This window comes from Bos indicus x Bos taurus, chromosome 4 (assembly GCF_003369695.1).
Source record: "Bos indicus x Bos taurus breed Angus x Brahman F1 hybrid chromosome 4, Bos_hybrid_MaternalHap_v2.0, whole genome shotgun sequence".
NCBI classification, from domain to species: domain Eukaryota; kingdom Metazoa; phylum Chordata; class Mammalia; order Artiodactyla; family Bovidae; genus Bos; species Bos indicus x Bos taurus.
The window spans coordinates 21,965,218-21,991,999 of record NC_040079.1 but is presented as its reverse complement, the minus strand read 5'-3'; the positions used below and the strand labels follow the sequence as shown (position 1 = coordinate 21,991,999).

Below are 26,782 nucleotides of genomic sequence, written 5' to 3'. Positions count from 1 at the left end.
TGATGTTAGTGTTAATGTGTTGGTCATTATAGAGTTGCCGGCAGCACAAACACAGCACTATTACCTCTTCTCTTGGGGAGAATAGGGAGAGGGGGTGTTGGGCCACCACTGGTTCATGGTGTCTGTAGACTAAGGACCAGCCTCCTTCTTGAAATTATTACCCTTTTAATTTTGTAAATGGTATGAATCCAGCAAGATTAGCCAATGCAAAGTGAACCCGAGGACCCATTTTCTCCAACAAGAATGCCAGATGTAGAGAAGTCACTGCCTTGATGTGATGCAGCCCTCCTTTGGGGTGTGGACAAGCAGTCAAGTGCAGTTGGTGGTTAGAACTGCCTTGAGGTCAGGCAGATTCTGGTTTGTATTCTGGGCTCTGTGGTTTTAGGCTAGTCTTGGTCTGTGAGCCTTAGTTTCTTTATTTGTAAAATGGAGCGAAGAGTACCTCCCTCAGAATTGTTAGGCGGATCAGTGAGTGGACCCGCTGAGAGCTCTTAGCAACGAACGTCGGCACTCAATGCTATCAGCAGTGAGACATTGATTGGATAGATACATTTTTTTAATTGTGTGTAATATGCATGGGTCTTCAACACAATTTTCTTGGGGGCCAGTAAATTTTGGAAGTCTCAGCTCCCAGATGTGTAATATACTAAATAAGTGCTGGATATGACGAAGCGGATTGTTTCTTTTCTAATGGAAGTCCTTTCTTTGTCCACCTGTCTGTTTTGTTTTTGCAGGGAGGATTTGATGGGGTCCTGAGAGAGGAGGTCGTGGCTGAGAAGCTCTACCAACTGGGGCGCTCAGGCTCTGGGACGGAGCAGGTCTATCTCAGCCTGACTTTATCAGTGAGTATGACAGGGTCACCCTTGCGTGGCTCCATCTTGACCCTGGTTGGACCATATCCATGTTCTCTGCTAACTCACAGTTATTTTGGTGGCCCCAAATCTCTGAGTCTTGCATTTGACAGAGAATGGCAATGAGTTATTTACGTTTGACATCAAAGAGCCCTGGCCAGTCCAGTAATCAGCTGCCTTCCCCCCAATTCCTTTGTTTTCGTTTCCTTCACAGTCTGTCTCTTTCATCTTAAGCAGTCTATTTTATAGTAATCAATGCTTTCTTTCTAGGAGCTTGAATTTGATTCCGTAAAACCAATCAAAAACTCTTTTAAGAATTTTTTTTTTCCTCTGATCAGTGGCAGGACTAAAATTTATATCTGAATCCAGGGGAACAAAGTATTTTGGTATTGACTTGGCCCCCCTCCCATAAATATGTAGCTGTGAGCTATAGCTCACTTTCCAAAAGATATCTATTATGAAAGAAAACATGTATTGTTATTCATCAATTTATAAGATGTCAATACTAGCACAGAATCTTGGCTCTAAATTTATCATAAGAGAAGCTGTGAGAGCAGATTACTTAGGATTTCAGCTTTTGTCCTCATTTCGTTTCTTTACAGACACAGAAATACAATTTATCTCTTTCTGCTTCCTCATACTGTAAAGTGTTAACTTCTCCTTGGAGGTCCACAGAGTAAGTGCAGATATGTTGGTGAAGAAAGCACACTGAAATTCTGCTATGGCACCCTCCTTTGGCTCAAGCATATATAATTCATAGCAAGGCTGTTTTGTCTTAGATTTGAACACGCGAACTACCTAAGAAATGCTAAAGCCCCTCTCACCCGTGCTGGTTTCACGGCATGCCCTTTGACAACAGCACACGAAGACTCTCATCTTTTACTCTTTTCACTTCACGGCATTTTAGGGATGACTGCGAGTCAGGCAGGAACATACAGGGAGCGCCTTGGGTGTGCTGCGCTGTGTTAGGCTTTGGAATGGAAGCTAGTTCCCGCAGCCAGTACCTCCTCACATAAATTCCTTTGAATCAAAATTCTACTTACGTACACAGTACCTCGCCTTAAATTGATCTGCAAAAAAGCACAATTCTTTAAATCGTATTTCAGCTAGATGGACTGAAGCTTAACTTACTTTGTCACTGACCTCCTTACATTTGAGATATTACATGTTGATTTACTTTGCCCTAATAACCTGTCTTACTGAATACACTTTCTTAGGGTTGGCCAGGTTAGTGATTTTCCCCCCTTATATCTTACTTATGTTACATGTAATTTTTAAAACTTTCTTTTATTACTTGTGTGCACAGATTCTCTCCTCCCCAAAGTCGTAAGTTTATAAGGGCTAAATATAGCTCTAGTCCATCATTATATGTGTTTCTCATCATGCTGAGCTTAATGCCTTGTACATGGTGGGTTTCTTAGTAATTATTACTGTTCCAGTGGCCTTCATTAAACATTCTTATCATTCTTATATTTGAGAACTTGCTTATAATGACACTTTATCATTTGGCTTTGTCTGACTCTGGCGTCACAGCATAGACCAGTGACATGAATCTTTGTTCCAAGTGACCAAATTCCCCTCCAACCCCTCAGGACGTTCAGTAGATTTCATGGAGAGCATCTGAGACGTGGATTCTGGAAATTTGGAGTTGCTTCTCTATCACTGGCTTGCTAAGTGATTTTAAGCTATTTGTGTACTTCTCTGTACCCCACATGCCTCCTCACTCCACTGGGGATAATGTGCCCTACAAATCTCACAGGTTTGTTTCATCAGATGAGACTATTGTGAGAGAGCTTTGAAAACCCAGCCTGAGAAAAAGTGTAGGAAGTATTGTTATTAATGATCACTTGATTAGGTGTGAACCTGCCTAACATTTTGTTTGAATTCTAGGCATTTGCTTTTTCTTTTCTGCTACAAGATAAAGGCTTTGGCTTTATTGCTTCTATGTGTGTGCATGTTTTTATAAAATATAAAACTCTGCTCTAAAGGTCTTCATGAACACGGCTTTAATTTGCCTTTTCATGTTGTATTTGTGCTTGCTAACAACCCTAATTTTCCAAGCTATTATTTCCTTCAGAGGAATGCATTTTTGATGGGGTTTGTAGTCTGTTTTGAGATCCTACTAGTAATAGGCTTCAGGTTTTATCCTCTCACTCCTACAATACTTTCAAAGGAAATTCTGGATTTCTCTGTCAGCTTTTATTTCCAGATATCTTGAAAAGCCTGAGTACTCATCTGCTAAAGCCACATTAAAGTCGTTTACCTTTTATTTTCTCAGGATCTTGATTTAACTGACGTTAGCATCCTCTGTGGATATGTTCACCTACAGAAGCTGGATCTTTCAGTAAATAAAATTGAAGGTATGTCGTTGTCATTCTAGTAAATTGATGGACCACTGAATTATTACAAAATTTAAGCTTTGCAGAGTGCAATATACTTTAATACTACCAAACTTGATATAAATGCTATTATGGATCACTTTATGCATTAATCCTCTACTTTTTCCATGAGAAAAAAAAAAAAAAAAAGCACCCGACTCACGAGAAAAGAAAAATGCAGAGGTCAGCAAACATGCTGTTTTATGCAATGGTTGAGACACACTCAGTGATATTGAAGAGCATCAGATGGAACGTTTGCTCTTTCCTTTCCAGAGATGGATTGTTACTTCTTTAATACTTCCTGAATATTTGATGGTTCCCATTTCTTTCCCTCTATGAGTTTATTCAGTGGAGAGGGATTAGTCCTTTTCTTTCCCCTTTAATGGATGCTTTTCTTTAATTTGCATTTGAGTCTACATCTTAATCCTGGCTAGCTTCTTCTGTTCTTATTTGAGCACCAGGGATTCAGAAATATTTTTTCTCCCCTCTCTTTGCTCTCTTTATGTAGTTAGTGGGTTCTTACAGGTCTAACCCTGCCACTTATGGTTCCTTATAAGGTATCTGTTGTGATACCTTCTCACATTTAATGAAATTAGTCACATTTTATTCAAAGCTTGATCCTTGTTTCTGTAATAATTTTCTGATCTTATTTGAAATTTCTGACCTGCTTTTTTCTTCACTGATAACCTTTCTATTCACTTCTTTAGCTCTTTTTTAAAGACCATTAAGTGTCGCTGATATGGTCTTCTCTGATTTGTTTTCTGATTTCTTCCTCCCATCTGACTGCAGTAATTAAAATTCACTCCTTTCAATGGCTCAGACACATTCCAGCATATTTTAATTCTAAAGTGCTACTGTTTTGAACCACTTTTTAGGACTTTTTTTCTAGTTTCATAAAACTTTTTTTTTGTTTGTTTTGAAAATTACAAACGTGCACAAGTAGAGAGGTTTGTAATGAACATTCAGGTTCAACAATTATCAGCCCATGGCCCCTCTTGCTCAGCGTCCTCCCGTGCTCCCCTCCCCAGGGCTATTTAAGGCAGTTCCCAGACATATCATCAGAAAGACTTTTTAATGTTACTAGCAGGTGCTCTTCCCACAATCCATACCTCCAAGATTGTTTCCACTTACTAGATAAGGGGTTGCAGGGACTCCAAGAACTTTTAGTGCTCAATGAAAGGGAAAGAAATGTGCCTTCATACCTTTACCTCTTGAGCAAGTAGTCCTTGGGAACAAATGAAGCTTTCCTCTTCAGATCAGTCTCTTTCAACCTTGTATGTCATCTTTTATTAACTCATCAAGTGTCCAAGAACCTACTGGGAGTGAAATGAGTGAAAGTGAAAAGTATTAGTCGTGTCCAAGTCTTTGTGACCCCATGGACTGTAGCCTGGCAGGCTCTTCTGTCCATGGAATTCTCCAGGCAAGAATACTAGAGTGGGTAGCCATTCCCTTCTCCAGGGGGTCTTCCCAACCCAGTGATCAAACCCAGGTCTCCTGCATTGCAGGCAGTTTCTTAACCTTCTGAGCCACCAGGGAAGCCCGTGGTGTTGTTCAGTCGCTCAGTTCTGTTCAGTCGCTCAGTCGTGTCCAATTCTGTGACCCCATGCACTGCCGCACATCAGGCTTCCCTGTCCTTCACCATCTCCCAGAGCTTACTCAAACTCATCTCCATTAAGCCGGTGATGCCGTCCAACCATCTCATCCTCTGTTGTCCCCTTCTCCTCCTGCCTTCAATCTTTCCCAGCATCAGGGTCTTTTCCAATGAGTTGGCTCTTCTCATCAGGTAGCCAAAGTATTGGAGCTTCAGCTTTAGCATCAATCCTTCCAATGAATATTCAGTGTTGATTTCCTTTAGGATGGACTGGTTTGATCTCCTTGCTGTCCAAGGGACTCTCAAGAGTCTTCTCAACACCACAGTTTGAAAGCATCAATTCAAAAGCAATGTGTAAGGCATAGTATATATTTTTCTTTTCAAGAGAACAGCTTTTTTGGCCTGATATGGACCAGATTTCAACTTGCATCAGTATTACCTGGAGGGGGTCTGTTAAAACAGGGATGCCCGTGCCACACCCTCAGACTTTCTGATTCTGTAGATCTGAGGTGGGACTTGAAAATTTGCATTTCTAATTACTTCCCCTGAAAGCAGAGACAGGACCAGACTTTGGGAACCATGGATGCAGACATGAGGAGCTCCTGCCATCTGGTGGACACTGGGGTCACTACACCGAGTAGAGAGAGTTAGGAGTCCAGCAACCCAGACGGTGAATTTTTTCTATCAGAGTAATTCAAAAGCACTCGGCGTATACCAGATGTGAAATGTACTCATGATCCAAGTGGTAGCTGCTGCTTCTGCTTTAAGATAGTGCTCCACGGTACAGCACTTACCTGCCCACAGAAAGAGCAACTTCAAGGGGACATGGGGGCCTGTGGAAATGAAAAGGGTCAATGGAGATAATCGCTGACAGACATGGAGCTGATCTTGTCTGGCGCAAATAGGCAAAACTGTAGCAAATAGCCAAAATTGTGAAGCCATTACACTTCTCCTTAGCTTTCCTCTTACAGGCAGCCTTCCTGGATTTGCTCATGAATTCCCACCAAAGTGTTGATGTCTTAATGTTTTGTAATTTCATGAGAAAGACAGGCTAAAGAAGGCTGAGGTTTAGTCCAGAGAAATTAAGTCGAAATTGGTAGGAATCTCATGGCTTCTGCCACCCTGAGAAGCAAAGATGTCAAGAGGATGGGTGGGGAGGACCCTCACCTTACCAGCTCCACATTCTTCATGGCACAACCCCAGGGTTCGGCTATGCTCCCTTCTCCTGGCCTGGGCGTGACTCTGTTACCTGGCGAAAGGAGAAGCACTTTGCTGGGCTTCAGGGGTGTGAAGGCTGTGTTCTCCTCCAGAGGCCGTCCTCTGAAGAGTTGTGATGGCTGATCACGTGATCTCGAGTGAAAAGATGGGTGGAGACGCCCATTAGTGGTAGAGATGGTGCTGTAAGTCCTTAAGATGTGACTTTTCCCGAGCCTCTCCCTGATTCTCCTGCTGCCCCAAAGTCCATCTCCTGTCAAGTGGCAGAGAGAAGCAGCACAACGCTTCACTATTTCTTATGTTGTATATGTCATGTCATTAGCACAATCGTCTTTTACTTAGTATTCTAGGTACAGAATATTGGCTGGGGATAAAGTGCAAAACTCAGACATGGTTTTGAACCAGCCCAGAATCAAAGTAAAATAATAGCCATAATTTAAATCACTTCAAATAATTAATGAGATTTAAGATTGAGTCCATCTGAAACAAAATGTAATTTATAACAAAGAACTAATTGTGGCATTTGCCGTCTTTCCGAAAAGACCTAATGCAGTTATTCAGGGGCTAATTATCGAGAGGATTATGTAAAGCTTTAGTTCCTCCAAGCCTGGCATTTTTGAAGCATTGACTGTTAGCAGCCCCGGGGAGAGTGAGCTGGAACTCAGGAAACCTTGGCCATTTCTTTCTTGAAGGTGCTGGAAGATGGGAATAGGAGAGGTGAGGGGGCCCTGGAGAAGAATAGTTCCATTGTGGGGGGTGGGGGCCCTGGAGAAGAAGGTTACACTGTGGGGGGTGGGGGCCCTGGAGAAGAAGGTTACATTGTGGGGGGTGGGGGCCCTGGAGAAGAAGGTTACATTGTGGGGGGTGGGGACCCTGGAGAAGAAGGTTACATTGTAGGCTCATGATGTGAGTTCTATGCTGTGTGTGTGTGTGTGTGTGTCTGTGTGTCTGTGTGTCTGTGTCTGTGTGTCTGTGTCTGTGTGTCTGTGTGTGTGTTGTTTTGCATATTCCTATTTTTGTTCATTTAATTCATCTGGAATAATTAAGATGTGCTTGCAACTAGCATAATTTTAAAATGTCCTGACATAATGTTTGCTGTTTTTAATGACTTTGTCTAATTTTTACTTTATTGGCTTACCTTATTCTGTATTCATTTCCACTGTCCCTCCTCCCAGATTTGTCTTGTGTGAGCTGTATGCCTTATCTTCTAGAACTTAATGCTTCTCAGAATCACCTGAAAACATTCTTCAATTTCAAGCCACCCAAAAAGCTCAAGGTAGGTTTTATTAATACACTAATTACATGTGTTAACTGAGTGAAATACATTAACAAGCCAAACAGCATCCAAAGAGAATTCAGAGAGAATGAGGTACAGGAAAAATGAGTTTTAAAAAAGGAGAAGGACTTGTGTATCAGTTATTTTAGGAAAAAAAAGAGTCAGATGTTTTTCAGAAGCTTTGCTGAAACCTAGTCTTCAAACCAAAGAATTAACTTCCTTCCTTTTTCTATGGTTCATTTAAATACTAGTTATTGTTTGTTTATTTTTGTTATACCGGAACAATTTTGTACCTGAAAAATCTGTAAAAATTTCCTGGGGGCTTACGTTTTGCCTTCTTATTGATCCAGCCTTAGCTTCTGTTTAGAAAGCAGTGATTTCAGATCTTCATTCTTGCTTCTCTGCACATGCTTCTGCATTTCTGAGGCAGAATGAAGCCCGAGGAATGTTGATTGACGGAGCAGCTTACTCTGCTATGGAACCCAGTGTCTCATGCTTTAATGTGAATATAGCTCATGTGGCATTCTTGTGAAAATGAGATTCTAACCTAGTAGTCTGGGTGGGCCTGAGACTCTCCTTTCTAACAACATTCCTGGCAAGCCATTGCTGCTGGTCCATGGAGCATACTTAATTAAGCAGAGAGATCACAGACTGATGGTACCCCAGTTTTCTGCACATTGGAATCACCTGGGAAGTTTTAAAAACTGCTGATGCCTGGACCCCACTCCCAGAGATTCTGATTCAAGTGGGAGAGTAAATTGAGATCGAAACAGAGAAAGTGAAGAAACTGGAAACAGGATATACATATAAACTAGGTGCACACAGGCTCCTGGGAGTTAGAGAAGATGGAGACATGCTGGTTAGGAAGGGTGAGGCTGAGGTTAAGTTCTGAAGGAAGATCAAGAAAGTTTAAAATGAACGCTGAACAAAAGAGACACAGATGTATAGAACAGTCTTTTGGACTCTGTGGCAGAGGGAGGGGGGATGATTGGGAGAATGGCATTAAAACATGTATAATATCATATAAGAAATGAATCGCCGGTCCAGGTTCGATGCAGGATACAGGAAGCTTGGGGCTGGTGCATGGGGATGACCCGAAGGGATGGTATGGGGAGGGAGATGGGAGGGGGGTTCAGGATGGGGAACACATGTACACCCGTGGCAGATGCATGTTGATGTATGGCAAAACCAATACAATATTGTAAAGTAATAAAAAAAATAATAATAATAAAAAAAATTTTATCCACAAAAAAAATAAAATGAATGCTGAAAACGGGGAGAGTGACTGCGGAAACGGACAGCGTTTCTGTTGTGGGGGTGTGTGCACTGGCCACAAGGAAGGGTCTCCCCTTACTTCCCCCCAAAGTGGACAGAAGAGAGTCCCAGCTAGGAAGTGATTAAACACAGGGCAGGTAAGTCAGCCTGAGTGTATTCTGAACTGGTAACTCCTCATCAGAAAAGACATTCTTCTTGTGCCCAGTAATTGTGTGGTTAAGATGAATAACATCTTGCTCTCTTTCTCTCATCAGAAGGTGGATTTTTCCTACAACCAAATTTCAGAAATGTGCAGTTTATCGGCATATGAGTCTCTCACGAAACTAATTTTGGACAGTATCCTTTGAATGAGTAATGGGGAAAGTTTGGTTAATAGGCCCATGTAGTTAATACATGTGTAATTAATGTGTATGTACTGGATGATATGAAGTAGGGCCAGATAGGCAGATTTACTAGAGATGTGTGACTCACTGAAATGGCTCAGCATTGATACTCACAAAATGAAGGAAGGAGGTCTTACTGACCATGGAGTACGATTGTAAGCAAAGCTTGCCAAGAACTTCTTACACCTGAAAAGCTAAGAAGTCAATCATTCTTCTGATAAACATAGTCTTACTTTTAATTCTAGAACCAGATAAGCTCTGTTTACCCAACTCCTTTCTTCAAATTTGCTTAAACTGGTGCCCTACTTTATGTAAGTCCAGTATCTGAAAATCCAGATACAACCAAAATTAGTGAGTATTTATTTTACAGAAAAATTCATACAAAGCTCCCTTTAACTAGCAGTCTTCTCCAGTGTATTTCAAATGATGCTTCCATAAAAAAACGTTTTAACAGTTATTAAACCAACAACTTTTGATTCGTAGCCAACTTTAGCAACATACCTGTTTCATGAGCCAGGCTCCCGTGCAGACACAGCACCTACTTTCAAGTAGACACACTCCAGCTTCTGGACCCTGAGGGGTTGACAGGGGATCTGTGAGTTTAATGAGCTTGAACTTCTTTACACCAGAGACTGATGTTCTCTGGGTGATAAGGGAGCAGTGCCTTCTCTTTCTCAGTATCTTTCTACCCACCTGAGGATTTTTCGGGGCAGAGTGAAGAATGAATTGATTGCCCTCGGGTGCCTCATTCCAGGGATGTGGCAGCAGCTAATACACACTATACTTGTAATGATGCTGGGATGTGGGGAGAAGAGAAGATACATTTTCTTGAAGGCATATTTTGTAGGAAAAACCCTTTATTTGTATATGATGGAAAGCTTAAAACATAGCATCACTCTCTTTAGAACTTATATGTGAAAATGAGCAATTAGTGGAAATTTAGATGGTGCTCTTGAAATGAGCAAGTGTTCCTGAACGTTGCCTAATAAGAAAATGATCAAAATGAAACAAAATGAAGGAAGGGTTTGTTTTGATGACAAGCTAAAAGGAGTACACATTAGCAGCACCCGTTCACAGAACCTTCACTTTATGCTTGACTGTTGTACGTGTATTTCATTTGCAAAGAGATACAGTCTGACAGCCCTGAAGCAGTCTGGCTTGGAGATCTCGTCATCTCGTCATCTCGGGCCATCTAGAAGAATGCTCCTCAAGGAGTAGCAGCAGCAGCAGCATTGCCTGGAACTTCTTAGAAATGCAGGCTCTTGGAGGCTCCCCCAGACCTCTGAAATCAGAATCTGCATTTTTAACAAAACCTCCAGGTGATGTGAGTTGATATTAAAGCTTGAAAAGCACTAGTCTAGAAGTCAGCTGCCCCCTAAGCCCCAGCCAGCCAGAAGAAATTGAGTGTCCAGAGCCACTTGTGTCCCCCAGGGTACCCTGAGTGACACTGTGACACAGCAGTCTGGAATTTTGTCTCCCAGAAAAATAGTCTCCCATATGCAGCATGGAATTGTCAGAGAAAACAGTTCAGTGGTATTTTGGACTGAAGATGCTCTTTAAAACATATCTATCATGAAAGTCTCAATTTCTACTAAATTTATCTTTCCATGTAAAAAGCTAAACTATTATGACTTTGTAAATGTCAGTGGAGGAAGAAATCAGGGTTTTTTTTAAAACTTAACTTGAGATGTAACAATGGAGTCTTCTCTCCAAAGTATAAAAAGCTTTAATTACTGTATCAGAACGGATTGAAATTCAGAACATGGACACAAAATTAGAATGTACCATAGCACTGTTCCTCACCTGGGTTTTTAAAAATGCGAAGACAAGTACCCAGAACAAGCTTCCCTTCATAAACAACTTCTTAGATAGCTTACAGCTTTGAAAGAGGGTAGGCTAGTTTTTAAACAGTACTAACTATGCCTCTTCCTTTTGTTCTGTTCAGGCATATCATGCTGTGTGTAATTATGTAATTAGAGTTTTGAAAAGACTAAAAAGCTTTAAGATAAAGAATTTCTAGACAACTTTTTAATGCCAGGACATTTGAAAACTTAGATGAAGTGAATAAATCCCTAGAAACATGTTATGTACCAAAGCACTGACTTGGAGATAGAAACACTGAGTAGTCCTATAACTATTAAAGTAACTCATTACAAATTAAAATGAATTAAATATCTTCATACAAAAACCCCACCAGACCCAAACTTTGAAGAACAGACTTTTCAAAAATGAAGACATTCTTTCAAAGATTTAAAACAGAAGGCATATGCACAGTTCATTCTAATAAGATTACTTTGATACCCAAACCAGACAAGGAAAGATAAAAGAAAGGAAAATGGCAGGCTTATTTCACTCGTGATATAGACATAGAAATCCTAAACAAAATATGAGCACACTGCATCTGACGATATATGAAAAAGACAATATATCATGACCAAGTTAGGTTTATCTCATGAATGTAAGGCTAGTTTAACAGTAGCAGATTTTAAAATGTCATTAATAACTTGAACAGATTAAGGGAAATAAATCATGTGAGCAATAGATACAGAAAATTTAATAGAATACATTTTTCCTTCACAATAAAAACTTAGGAAACTAGTAATAGGAAATTTCCTCAACTTGGTAAGAATGTCAACAAAAATATTTGAAACAAACTTTATCTCAACTGGGGGCATGTTAAAAGCGTTCTTTAAACTCAAGGATACAAGGCAAGATAACTACCTTTGCCACTTCTAACCATCATTGTTTTAGAGGTGTTGCTCAGTACCAAAAGAAGAGAAAGAAATTAAAGGAAAATATAAAGATTGATACAGAGAAAAAGTCATTTTTTATAGATGATGTGATTGTCTACAGAGAATAGGTAAAAGAACTTGCAATAAATTACTAGAAATAATAGAGTTTTGAGAGTTCAACAAGATAGTTGGATATGATTTCAATAAACAGAAATCAGCTGCGTTACTCTACACCACAAACAAGCAACATAGAAAACACAACCTTTAAAAGAAACACTATTTACAAGAATATATTTCTTATTAAAAATGAATAAGACCTGTAGAGGGAACACAGTAAAACTTTATTGATGAGTATTAAAGACATAGCTGAAGGGAAATATATTATGCTCCTGGATATGAAGATGGGAGAAGGTATGTAAAAATAATTTTATAGAAAATGAATCAGAAAGACTAATAAACATATGAAGACATGTCACTCTCACTTGTACTCAGGGAAATGCAATTCAAGACCACGAGATACTGTGTCACAGCCATTCAATTGGCAGAATATAAGAAATCTAAAAATACCCCACGTTGGAGAACACCTAGGTCAAGAGGATCTCTATTTTTCTTCCTACAGCTGTGAAATTAGTTCAGCCACTTTGGAAAGCAATTTTGTGCAGTCTTGTGAGGTTGAACACCCACGTTTTATGACCTAACCCTTTCATTCTTATGTCTAGGAAGTTTAGCATACGTGTACCTGGAGGCGTGTGTAAGAATGCTCGTAGCAACATTGCTTATAACAGCAAAAATTGAAATAGCCCAAATGCTCCTTGATAAGAGAGAGCATAAATAAATTATGGTATACTGATACAACAGCATTATCATACAGTAGTGGAAATGAATGAACTCTATCTCCATGTGCCAGTTCAGTTGGCAGTTAATAAAACCAAATATAGTTGAGGTTTAAAATCAAAGGGGAAAGAAAAGAATAGGCAATTCAGCCTAGGGGTTATCTCTGAGAGAGGGACATCAGGATGTTACAGGAGACATGGCAGCTCAGGACTCTAAGACACAAAATAGGCCACTACCAAGCCTTCTTAAGTCTTAGATTTGGAACCAGGACTTTTCTGCCATATCCTTTGGGTTAAGGCAGGTCTTGGGTACAGCCTGGATTCAAGAGGAGACACCTGTACAAGAGCATGAATAAGCAGAGGCATGTATCAGACTACCACTGACCTGTGTTTCTAGGAATATTCATCAAAGTTTTAAAAGTAAATAGAAGCAGGCCGAGTATGACCAACAATGTACCCATTTTCCATTAAAAAATTTTTTAATTTGAAAATTAGAAATTAATTTCCTTGAAAATTATTATTTACCAAACTTCAAACTTTAGCTCTATCAGAATTCCCTGGAGAGCTTGTTAAAACACCTATTGCTGGTCCCCATCCTCCAGAGCTTTTGCTTAAGTAAGTCTGGAGTGGTACCTGCGAATTTGCATCACTAACAAGTTCCTGTTGTTCAGTTGCTAAGTTGTGTCCAACTCTTAGTGACCCCGTGGACGGCAGCCCGCCACACTCCTGTCCTTCGCTAGCTCCCAGAGTTTGCTCAAATTCATGGCTGTTGAGTCAGTCATGCTATCTGACCTTCTCATCCTCTGCCAATTTCTAGGTGATGCTGATATTGCTGGTCTGAGAACCACACTTCTGAGATCCACAGCTCTAACCTAATCAGTCCGTCTCTATTATATTTTGAATATCATGTTTTTTTAATCTGATACCATTCTACTTGTCCTTTTTTAAATGCTTTAGAAATTTAGCTGTTACCTATTTTAAACTGTTTAAATTTGTTCAAGCTATCTTCTATTTGAGGGGAAAGAAATGCACCTTTGTTTAAAATAAAATTAAAAAAGAAGTATAATTATCAATATTAGAAGCAGTTATTTAAAATAAAAACAAATCAGCTAATCAAACTAGTCGTGCTGACAATGTGATTGTAGTAGATTATGTTAATAACTCAATGTCAGTTATACGATACTAACTTTTTAGTTTATTATACTATTTTGTCCTTTGTAGGTGGGCAACTGATGATTAATTGATAAGCACCCCAAAATGAAAGAAGATAAACTTTACCAAGGATAAGTACATTTGTTTAGGTTTAAGAAAGGATGCAGCTTATTCTTTACCTATATATACTAATTGATTGTTCACTGGAATTTATTCTATGATTATAAAATCATGAAATTTTGAAAAATTGATTCATAGAATTTTTAAATCTAGACAGGACTCTAGGGATCATCTAGTGCTGTTAGTTTATTTTTTTTTTTCTTTTCTTTTTTCTTTTTTGTCTTTAGTGCTATTATTTTATGAGAGAGAAGCCCAAGACCCAAGGACATGTCCAAGATTATTTGGTAAATGGTTGAACCAAGACTAGTCTTCTGAATTCCGTTGTTCTTCCTATGTTGCAATTCATTGAATAATTACTACTTTGATCACATAGCCATTTAAAGTGTATGCGTGTTTCATTTCTTAAAGAGATTCACTCTCAGAGTGAAGAACATTTTTCACTGGTAAGGTGATATACATCCTTCAGGATTGATTTTGATTAAAGCCATCACTGTGGTTCTTTCCACTAAGAGAATTGTGATGGATTTCCTACTTATTTCTTAGTAACTGTTTTCTATACACCAGGCCCATATTTTATGATTGTAGACAAATGAATAAGAGCAAATACCAGAGTAGCGAATAATTCATGTCAAGCACTGCGAACTGCTGACAGCATCACCAAAATGTAAAAATATATTGTTGGGCTTTTCCCTAGCTGGAAAGTTATGCTTATGTGCCTTTGGGTTCCTTCACTCAGTCTCCATGAGGATCTAACATTCCATAGTAAAAGATTTATTCATAGGGTCATAAAACTTTAGAGTTAGAATGCAGTATGTTGATTCTTAGTTCTTTGAGTCTCTTTCTCCTAATAGTGGCCTTTTAAAATTGAAATATACCTAAGAGAATTAAACTAGTAAACTAATTCATTGTAACATTTTAATGACTTAACTGATTATATTTCTTCTTACTGGATAGTCCCAAGACCTATTAAAGAATGTGAAATAATAATGTTAGGAGAAAGGGCAAGTAACATTTCATGAAGGTTCTCAAGAAAATGAGATGGGAGAGATAAAGTTATTCCTGAACTCAGAACGTTGGATGGACCAGTCCTGCATATTGACTATTGTCATTGCTGATAGTCACATATGATGTAACTGTGGAAGTAATTAGTGAAGAAAGCTCTTATACCACGGTTAAAAGTATTCTTAAGAACATGATTGCAGTTGATCCTTGAATAATGATAAGAGTTAGGGACCAACCCAGAGCAATCGAATATCCTCACAGAACTTTATAGTAAGTTCTTTGTTAGCCACAGTTCTGCATCAGTGGAGTCAACCAAGCTCAATAGACGGTGTATCACTGTAGTATGCATTTAGTGAAAAAGAAAAAACAACTCAAGTATAAGTGGTCCCATAAATTTCAAACCTCTGTTTCAAAGGTCAGCTGTAATTTATAATGCTTGAAATTCCTTGAAATTTAAAGAGGAGTGAAGAGTTGGAAACAGATGGTTTTGGTGAAATGGAAGTATTTATCAACAGAGATGTTCAGTCAATTCCTCATCCTTTGCCCCAGTATAGAAGCCCTGGCCATGACTGCAGGGGGCATCTGAATTGCTCCTTCTTTTGGCCCTTGCGGCACCAACTTCATAATACATGACTTTCCCTCCTATTCAGAGCTAGAGAGTAAACTGAACGTAGTCTCTCATGTCTTGGAAAATCATTATATACACAGTCAACAAGCTTTCCTTTTCAATTCCCATTATCTCTTGATGGTTTCTCCTGCCTGCTTCCCATGGGAGTCCTTCCTGACTCAGCCACTGACAACCATTTGTTTTACTCTCCATCATAACTGAGTATCTTCATTTCTGCTGAGGCTGAGCTACCAAGACCCTAGGGCTCCTCAAATAGGACGTAAGAGACTATTCCTTCCTGGGCTAGAGTGAAACCGTTGTCCATTTGAAGTTTTCCATGCTTAATTTTTCTTACCAAAGACTGCTACTCTGAGGATATTTTAATTCATCTATGGAGTGATTATTTAAACAGCTCAAAGAAAATGGAATTAGAAAGAAGGATCGTGTTTATGAGCATAAATGTCTGTTTGTAGGGCTAGTCTGGCGGGAAGCTTTGTGAAAGTGGTTTTGAAATGCGTGCTGACAATAAGCAGAATTATGCTTCCGCCTAAGGATTGAATCTGGACCCTGTGAGGAAAATCGAGGAATTTCCAGTTCATTTGGCAGTATTTTCTCATCATTGCTCTTAGTTTCTTAATTAACAGCTGTCTCTGGCCTTGTTCTTTCAGAATCCATCCTGGCCTGAATCCTTATTTGTGTGCTATTGGCCAGGAGGCAGAGGATATGATTCCTTAGCCTCATGTGCTTGTAATTTAGTAACAATAACATCTTGTAAGTGTGAGGTACTTGATAGTTTGTACAACTCATTCACACCTATTTTCTAAATTTTTTTCCTCATGATCTAACTTTTGGGCTTCATGGCAACCTGATGTTGTCTTCATTGTACAGATGAAAAATCTGAGCAGAGAGAAATTATGTCACATAACTAGTAAGTAATAGAGTTAGGATAACTACAGATAATTATGAAGCAAAATGTATGTTTTTGTGATACTTACGGTCTGTTCCTTTCTCTTCAAAGCATTTGTTGGTTCTGAGATTGATCTCCATAGGTGGGGTGTTCAAAGTTGACCAGAAAAGGCTGTGGGGAAGAAACAGTTTGTCTAGAGTGAATACCAAGAATTGGAATTGCCCCGATATTTACAGTTATAATAAACACTGCCAGATTGCCTCCAGAGAGGCTGCACCGTAATGAACCCTCTCACTCAGTGGTATGAAAGAATCCATTCTTCAAAACTTTTAAAATGTTTGCCAAACCGATAGGCAAAGAATAACATCTTGATTTACTTTCTCCTGACTACAGGTGAAGCAGAGTGTCTTTTCATATGTTTTTTATGTTGGCGGTGGTGGTGTAGTTGCTAAGTTGTGTCTGACTCTTGTGACCACATGGACTGTAGCCCTCTATCCATAGGACTTCCCAGGCAAAAATACTGGAGTGGCTTACCATTTCCTTTTCCCTGTTATGTTATGTTAGCCACTTGGATTTTCTCTTCTGAGAATTTCTTGATTATATTCTTTCCCCATTTTCTGTTGGGCTATTGTGATCTTATAGTTTCTAGATACTTAATTCTTTGTCTACTCTGTATGTTGTGAATATACGTTCTCCAAGCCTGTCACTCGTACTTATTTATGTAATTAAAAAGTAATAGAAGTAGAGAAATGAGGCTATTCATCAAAAAGCAATGCTTAATATGCCAGTCTAAAGCAAATGTTAAAAAAAAGAGAAAACTTAAAAAGTGGAATTTTAAATTAAATCCTGAAGAATGAGCAGATTTTAGAAATAATTAGGAAAGCAGTATATAAAAAAAAAGAAAGTCAAATGTAAATTCCTGAACTATTAAGAAGATGGACCTGGCAGAACTGGAAAATTCTCACTGGATTATAATGGGGATGAAATTCAAATAAATAGCTTTTGCTTAAAGTAAAGGGTCTTAAATGCCAGAGTGAAGATTTTGGAATTTGTCCTGTAAGAATTTGTTAATTAAGCATGATAACCAGTCAGTATTTTGAAAAAAATTTAACCTGACTATAGGGTGTAAGATGACTTGAAGACAAGAAGAAATGTAGGTTAGAGGTACGCACTTGTATCAAAGCTGAATTAAGCTGGAGATGAAAAACAATGGCATGTTTGAAGAGATGTTTTAAAGCAAAAAATGCCAGGTCTTGGTGATGACTGGACGCCCTGAAGATGACAGTTGGCTGAGAAAATGGTGATGTCTTAGGCTACTTGGGAAGGAAAACTGAGCTTTGGTGGAGAATGACATTAAATCCTGGAAATTTGCCAAAAAGCTGTTCCTCTCCAAATTTTCTCACATGACCCATTTTCTGCAGATGACATCTCCCGGGCTATTTTCCCAGTTATGGGGATGATAAAGCACGTGTACTTCCCCAGGACAACCCTGGATTCAGAAGTTCTGCCTGTAGGAAAGTACAAGAGTTTCCCATGAAGACCATTAAGGGAGCAAAGGAAAAATGCTGCCAAAGAGGCAGCTTTGAACCACCCTGGTGGTTTCACTTCTGGCGATTGCTTTTTCCTCACCAATTAAATGAGTCACATATGAATACAAATGCAACTGAGTGCACTCAAAAGCTGTTCCTTTAAAAAAAATAAATAAGTACTGCTAGGACTAACTTCTTTCTTTTCTTTTTCTTTTTTTTTTTTTTAAGTTTTTATTGGAGTAGATTTGATTTACAATGTGTTTCAGGTGTACAGCAAAGTGAATCAGGTATGTTGCTAAGTTGATATATATGAAGTATATGTATACACACACACACACACACATATATACATCCATTCTTTTTCACGTGTTTTCCCCATGTAAGTATTAGCTTACATATAAAAAATATTTTAAGATGTGGCATGCTTTGTATTGGGCATGTAGTATTTTTTATTTATGCGGTTGTCATTTTTCTAATGATGATTTGACACTGATTCATTGTTTCTTCAAAATGTTTCCAGTAACATTTTCCTTAAACATAGTCGTGGTGTACAGGCAATGAGATAACTGAAATCAGTGGACTAGAGCTGTGCAGCAGCCTTACCTACCTTAGTTTGGCCAACAACAAGATCACAACCATTAATGGCTTAGGCATGTTACCAATCAAAATACTTTGTCTGGTGAGTCTACCAAAAGTATTATTCTTTATAGAAGTACCAATTAATGTCTTAGTAAATATATGAATGATAGCTAGGATTTTTCAGTTTTATAAAAGCTAGTTTCTTTATGAAATGTCGTGATCTTCCGTTTTGTTTGCTCCTTTTCATATCTGGTTTGTTTATGTGTGTTTGATGAATATTTCATGCTTAAAGTAAAATGATTTTCTAACTTGGAATACAAATTCCATTTTTTAAAAGACTAACTTTACCACTAAGAAAGAAAGGCATACTTTTAGCACCTGTTAAGAATATAGTTATAATGTCTTATTAATGCAATAATATTTAAACATATTTAAGCATAATATTTGGACTTCCTTGGTGGCTCAGCGGTACACCTGCCAATGCAAGAGACACAGGTTTGATCCCTAGGTCGGAAAGATCCCCTGGAGAAGGAAATGGCACTCACTCCAGTATTCTTGCCTGGGAAATGCCATGAACAGAGGAACTTGGCAGGCTACTGTCCATGGGGTTGCAGAGTCGGAAATGATTTAGTGACTAAACAACATGAAGAAGTGTAATATTTATTGCAGTTAAAGCATCATTGCAAAAAAAAAAACCTTCATTACTTTCAAATGAACCACTGGGCACTGAATTTTGGCAATCCTTTTATATCACTATATGCTAGTCTCCCATTCTAGAAAACCAGAATTTTGAATAAATTTATTCATAATTTATTATGAATGAATAAATAAATAAAGTTCATTTATTCTCTCTGGCTGAGAATAAATGAACAATTTCCTTCAGAAAGTTAATATTTTAAATTTTTTCCCCATGAAGAGCACTATCCTTAAGCTATATGACATGCTCTGTGAATATGACTGAATGAAAACACAGACAACTTACTTAAAAATCAGCAGGATCATATTAGTTCCAACCAAAAATACAGTATTTTTGAAGTAATAGTCTAGCTCACTAGTTTGGGGGCTGATAAAGTAGTTTGTGGATGATGTAGGAGTCTTTCTTCTTCTTTCTTACCCTTGGATGGCTTTTCTATTCTTCATTTTATCTGTCACAGGATAGGCAGGGATTTTAAGCCATGAGACTAGTAATTTATTAATTTCTTAAGTTAACATCCCACAGAAGATTGTCGAACTGTTGTTTAAATTCTGTTATCTGCAGATTTTTTACAAATATGATGCATTATTTCTGTCTTGTTTAACTACAGACAGCTGATGGTTGGCTATGTGTTAATTTTTCTTTCCCCGAGCTTGAAGCCTGAAGTGCTTTTTCAGGACTCTTCACTCCTTACAGTGAATTAGATGAGGGCACACTACTGATTGCCAGTAGAGACGTGGTAAAGTTTAATTATTCCCCGGAAGTTTCATGTTTTCTGTCCACCAAGGCACAGTGGCAAAGCTGTAAATGAAAATGACTTGGGCAAGTCAAATTGCAAACTTAAAAATTCTAAAAGAAAGTCACATTTAAAAATTACGATAATTTGAAGGATTCTTGGCAGTATGTTCTATTCAATTTGCAGCTTGTTACAACTTTATCCTTTTCTTTATGTATCTTTTTACATTGCATTCCTGTTCACTTTAAGTAGAGCATGATATGCGGAAAGAGATACACAGCTGTGCATAAGGGAATGAGAATTCAGCTCATTATTAAGAATAACAACACATAGCACTTTTATCGTAAGACTTTGTTTCAGTAACTGAATAAGTAAACTGTGTTGACAGTTTCATCTCAAGCAGCTTTTAGAAAAAGCATAAAAAAACTTACTTTTCCTACAAGTAGATTAGATGGATTGTTCCCCATTCCCTTTCCCGTCATCCAAGATTAACTAGAAAATACAGAATTTTCCATCATTCATTTTCCTTAAAATTTTTGAGAATGGTAAAGTTTTCTTTTCCATATATTAATAAAATACATAAAATGAGACTCATTTGTTTCAATAGTTCTTCATGCTTTTTTAAAAAATTGTGGTATCAGTAAAACAATTGTACTGCTGAAAGTAATTCCCTTTATTGAGATAAATTCAGAGGGAAAAAAAGAGCCATTCACTATACAAACCAATTGTTAATTCCCTACCATCAACTTCTACAATAAATATTAAGGGAAAATGTGGTTCACTCATGGTCTGTTCTGCCAGCCACCTCCTTTAGCAAGTAAGGGCAATCCATTCCAAACTTCAAAAAATCATTGTGTCTCAGTAAAAGTCATTTGTTTTTTTTTCCCCTCCCAACGTGGGAGATTGAGACTATTTCTCATTTCATTTATTTAATAAAACAGTTTCTCTCTTAACTGCTCCCTTTTCCCTGCTCAACATGATGAAACATGCAAGAGGAACTGTTCTTGCAGAAACTGGCCATGCGCTTTGAGCAGAGACGTATCGGGTTTTCATCATTGGATAAAAGATTTGACTAGATGACTTTCAACTCAAATTCTGATTTGACATATTTCTCAAGTTCTGCTTTCTTTTATGACCGTAGACTATCTAATTAAACATTTCTATGCCTTACTCTGCTCTTGAGCATCTACAACTTTGAAAGCCATCAGAGACACACTAAAAAAGAATTACAGTTTATCTTCCACATCTATGGCACATCAAAAGTCTTTAGGAAGAAGTGTATTATGTATAAACTTGATATGTGGGTATATTTTAAATAGGATATTGAGGTCCTATTTCAATAAGTTAAATTAATATGGACATTATGTTCAGTGTAGTTTTTTCCTTTCCTTTTTCTATTACTCTTTCTAGAACTTTTTTGAACAGTAGGAAATTTGACTTAGGCAAATGGGGTCATTAGTATTCTTCCTTCTCATTATGGAATTTTTCAGACATATATAAAAATAAAGGGAATAGTTTAATGAATCCCATGTACTATCATCCAGCTTTATAGATTATCAACATTTTATTAATATATTTTAAAGAACCATAAAATTATATTAATGAATATAAATCTTGCTCATTATTAAAGTGAAATCTTATGAAAAATTGGGTGAAAATGAGCTCTTACTATTAAATGTATCAGGAAACATGTACCAGGAAAAATATTATAGATGGTAGAGAATACTAAAATTTTTTAGTTATAAAGTGCTCAGTAAAAGTTTTAAAAGGTTAAGGATGGGTATAACATGGCATTAGTTGAAACCTCAAAATTACTCTTTATTGTGATTCTCAACTCAGAGTTTAGCTTTACTGGGACATATTCTTATACTTCAAAGACTAATGAGCACAAGGAATTTTGCATGTGTTGGGAAATGTACAAGAAAATGCAAATTGTTGTTACCACCATAATTTGTGTTATGGGTTCATGGGGGTTGGAAAAGAGAACAACATTTAAGTCTTATATCTTTCTCTGTTTCATGGTGTTGTCTAAGAAGATGTATATGTGTGAATTATTTAAGAACTTAGTTTGTGTATGTATTGTTGTAAAACATGCCACCCCAAAATGTAGTGGTGTTGAGAAATTCTATTAGTGAACCATTTTGTTATTTTGCAGTTCTGTAATCTGAGCTGGGCTCAGATGGGTGGTTCTGCTGGTCTTGCCTTGTCCAGCTAGCGGATTGACTGGGAGCTGGGCTCAGCGGAGATGCTACAGTAGCTGAGTTTCTTCTCTCTCTCTGGTCTCAGGGCTCCTCTCTGTTTAACATCTCCACAGATTCTTTCTAGAGGAGCTAGAGTTCTTACATGGCAGCTCAGGGCTCCAAAACACAAAAGGAGCCACTGCCAGGCCTTCTTATGTCTTAGATTTGTAACTAGGACACTTGTGCCATATTCTTTGGGTGAAGGCAGGTCATAGGTGCAGCCTGGATTCAAGAGGAGAGAAAGGTACCAAGAGCATGAATAAGCAGAAGCATATATCAGACTGCCACAAACCTTGTGATATGAAGTGATTATATTCAGAATATTTCTGAAGACAGAGTAGATGTGGGAGTTGTAGCATTCAAGTGGTTTGTTAAAATGGCCATGAAAGAACTGTTGTTAAATTTATATTTCTGAAGAGGAGCATGGAGTCATGCTGCCATTAGGCTTGAGGTTAGCAATGTCCAAATTTTATACTGCCTAGCTTTTGTCTTTCTTACTGAACAGTGTTCCTATGAACATTCATCTGCTTATCTCTAGCAAAAAATATTAAGTTCTGAGTCTTCCAGCTGAAATACCGTGATTTCTTTCTATGATGTATGTATATGTGTTTAGGGAGGTGAATGACGGGAATAGAGGGAGACAAGAATGTCTTACTGCTTTTAAGAGGTTTGAGGCAATGTACCCGGAATGAAAACTTGTCACTGCAGTTTTCTCTTTAGGATGTTAAGTGTATTTTTATCAATTTTAGAGCAATAACCAGATTGAGAAGATGACAGGTTTGGATGACCTAAGAGTCCTGCAGATCCTCGATCTGAGCCAGAATCAGATCAGTAGCCTCCAAGGCTTAGAGGGTCATGATTTCTTGGAAGTGATCAACCTCGAGGATAATAAGGTAATGTCATACTTTAAGTGTCTCGGTTTTAGTGCCTACATAAGAGAACATATTAGGACCCATTATTAATGTCTCAAGTGCTATCACATGCAATGCCAGCTCAGAAATATTCTAGAAAACCTCCTGGAGCAATAGGTGAAGGGCTTTTTTATTTTTTTAATAAATAGTGATTCTTAGCTTTTAAACATTCCTGATTTCATAATTTTGAAGGTTTAAACTGCAACCAAGGGCGCATGACTTTGTGAAGTAGATATGTTCATGTGAAATTTGGGGTAGAAAGATTGCATTAGGAATGTCTGACATGTCAGAGCAGGGAAACTGGAGCCAAGAGAATAGCCTCAGGCTGGTGTTGCCTCCATTTGATGAGAAGAGACCCAGGAAGTGAATTCTCATATCCTATTTGTAACAATAGCCTATGTTTGCAACTTGGATACATTTAGAGACTGGACTTATTCAGATTTCCATTCTGGCTTAATGCACACATTACTTCACAAATTATATCAATTGGCTTTCACTCTGAATTATATTTTATTTTTAATAAAGCATGTATGCTCCTAATAATGATATATTCAGTTGGTACCTATAGCTCACTTCTTCTGCGATAAGATCTACTTTGTGATTTTATTCATCTTGAGTACTTTGTTGTATTTTTGGGAAAGATCTCACAAGTAAGTTGATTATTTACTTCTTGAAAATGAAAAGTCTGCCTGACCCTAAAAGAGACATAGAGAGTATAAGATGAATTTCTGAGGAGACGTTTCTCTGTTCAGCCGTGATGGTGCTCATCAGCTGAATCTAATGACTTTCTCCAGTGAGCTTCCATTAGCTGTTATATTTCTAAAAATCAAAAAAAGGACAGTCTTTAGGTCTGGCAAGAGTGGATTTTTAATAACAGGAAAAACTGTTCCTCATTTTCATGTGACTTGCATATTAAATGGTCAACTTCTAAGCTTAATGCATTTGTTCACTGTCCCATATGTCTTATGAAGTCATAGACTTCATGAAATTATTAGACTTAAGAAGTCATAAGACCAGGTTCCAAATCTCTTCATATGGTTTTGTGGTTGTTGTTGTTCAGTCACTCAGTCGTGTCCGACTTTGCGACCCCATGGACTGCATAACGCCAGGCTTCCCTGTCCTTACCCATCTCCTGGAGCTTGCTCAAACTCATGTCCATCGAGTCAGTGATGCACCCCAACCATCTCATCCTGTGTCATCCCCATCTCCTCCTGCCTTCAATCTTTGCAGCATCAGGGTCTTTTCCAATGAGTCAGTTCTTCTCATCAGGTGGCCAAAGTATTGGAGCTTCCGCTTCAGCATTAGTCCTTCCAGTGCACACTCAGGACTGATCGCCTTTAGGATGGACTGGTTGGATCTCCTTGCAGTCCAAGGGACTCTCAAGAGTCTTCTCCAACACTAAGATCCAAACATATCAATTCTTTAGCCCTCAGCTTTCTTTATACTCCAACTCTCACATCCATACATGACTACTGGAAAAAACATAGCTTTGACTAGACGGACCTTTGTTGGCAAAGTAATGTCTCTGTTTTTTAACATGCTGTCTAGGTTGGTCATAGCTTTTCTTGCAAGGAGCAAGCATCTTTTAATTTCATGGCTGTAGTCACCATCTGCAGGGATTTTTGAGCCCTCCAAAATAAAGTCTGTCAATGTTTCCATTGTTTCCCCATCTATTTGCCATGAAGTGATGGGACCAGATGCCATGATCCTAGCTGTTTGAATGTTGAGCTTTAAGCCAGCTTTTTCACTCTTCTCTTTCATCTTCACCTAGAGGCTCTTTAGTTCCTCTTTGCTTTCTGCCATAAGGGTGATGTCATCTGCATATCTGAGGTTATTAATATTTCTCCTGGCAGCCTTGATTCTAGCTTGTGCTTCATCCAGCCTGGCATTTCAAATGATGTACTCTCCATATAAGTTAAATAATCGGGGTGACAGTATACAGCCTTGATGTACTCCTTTCCCAATTTTGAACCATTCCATTGTTCCATGTCTGGTTCTAACTGTTGCTTCTTGACCTACATACTGGTTTCTCAGGAGGCAGGTAAGGTGGTCTGGTATTCCCATCTCTTTAAGAATTTTCCACAGTTGTTGTGATCTACACAGCCGAAGAATTGTTGCTTTTGAACCATGTTGTTGGAGAAGACTCTTGAGAGTCTTCTCAAGAGTTATGTATAACTCATAAATGTACAGTTTAGCAAAGAGTTTTCAGGTGAAGTCATGTAACATTGACATCAAGAAATATGTCATGCAACTTGCCATTTTTATCTTTTCTTAAAACAGTGACCTCATTGATAAAATGATAGAGCTGCATGCAGTAAGAAGGCTTCCCCAGTCACAAATAACCACAATAACCCGCAGAACCAGTGGTGGGGAGGGGGACTGGGGAACTGGAGGCTAGATAGGATGAGTGATGGGGAGAGCCGCATAGCCCATGCGTGCCTTTGTTGCATTTTCTCTGTTTCTACATACTATTTTATTCCTGCCTTAAATGTGGATGAGATGAGGAACATCTGTCCACCTCACTGTTTTCTATCCAGAGGGGAGAAAAGAAAATGTGACTGTGAGTTTACATTTATTGAAGGAATATGCAGTTATTCCCTTGTTCTGTGTGACTTTATGGAATTCTCATTGAAAAGCTAGATATTCACAAGAGCAATTTTTAAAATAAGTTGAGTTTAAAGGATCCAATGTAGCTCCTCTTATATTATGTTCTCTGTTGTCTTGGTACATTTAGCCTGTTGATAATATTGTCTGTGTGTGTGTGTGTTTGTTTTTCTGTTAAACAGGTTGCTGAGCTGGGTGAAATAGAATACATTGAAAACCTACCTCTCCTTCGAGTTCTCAATCTTCTGAGAAATCCAATTCGGGTAAGACGTCCTTTGTTTTGAGGGTGGGGGTTAGGGATGAGAACATTCTTGGAATTCTTCTTTATGAAATACTTTTGATAGAACATGAAGAATGTGAATACAGTGTGTTTATCACCATTCTCTATTAGAAGGGTAAGCAAAGTCATACCCGTGCCCCACCATTGGTGCAGGTAAAGCCTGAAATTGAATATTAGTTGTCTACTCTGTATGACCATTTGTGACTCATCCACATGGTAACAAAGATTATCAAGAGGGACCTATTGAGATTATAGAGCAATGTCTTTTTAGTGCAAGAATGCCTGAGGTGTGGAGAAGGCAATGGCACCCCACTCCAGTACTCTTGCCTGGAAAATACCATGGACGGAGGACCTGGTGGGCTACAGTCCATGGGGTCGCTGAAGGTCGGACACGACCGAGCAACTTCACTTTCACTTTTCACTTTCATGCATTGGAGAAGGAAATGGCAACCCACTCCAGCGTTCTCGCCTGGAGAATCCCAGGGACAGGGGATCCTGGTGGGCTGCCGTCTCTGGGGTCGCACAGAGTCGGACACAACTGAAGCGAGTTAGCAGCCTGAGGTGTAGATGGAATGTGGCTCCTATTTTATATCAGGGAGAAGTCTAAGATTAGACACCTAAAGAAATTATCCTGGCGATTGCTGTAAAACTGGCATTGTAAAATGATTATAGGAAAAAAATCATTTATATCCTAGTGATTCTTCACCTTTGGATATCAAAGATCCAGGCTTTTTCTTTTTTCTGGGTCCTCTCTTTTTTGTCACCAATGATAGATCCTTTCTGCTCAACTCTGTCCCTCCCTCTTTGTGCAAATGTCATTCATTCCCCTTTGAATCTATATCCTTTGCTCACTTTGCCGTAGATTCTTGAATTTGTATGTATCTCTG

At 38.5% G+C, this 26,782-nt stretch overlaps 1 protein-coding gene across 1 annotated transcript in view; it reads left to right on the top strand.

Moving 5' to 3' along the window:
• LRGUK (leucine rich repeats and guanylate kinase domain containing) overlaps positions 1-26,782 on the top strand; it is a 102,623-nt gene that overhangs the window by 6,510 nt on the left and 69,331 nt on the right. Inside the window, exons 2-8 of the mRNA XM_027538960.1 lie at positions 735-842; positions 3,130-3,211; positions 7,211-7,311; positions 8,841-8,922; positions 18,406-18,530; positions 22,850-22,993; positions 25,798-25,878. Of these exons, the coding sequence (XP_027394761.1) occupies positions 735-842; positions 3,130-3,211; positions 7,211-7,311; positions 8,841-8,922; positions 18,406-18,530; positions 22,850-22,993; positions 25,798-25,878 (723 nt within the window). The remainder of the gene's footprint in view (positions 1-734; positions 843-3,129; positions 3,212-7,210; positions 7,312-8,840; positions 8,923-18,405; positions 18,531-22,849; positions 22,994-25,797; positions 25,879-26,782) is intronic.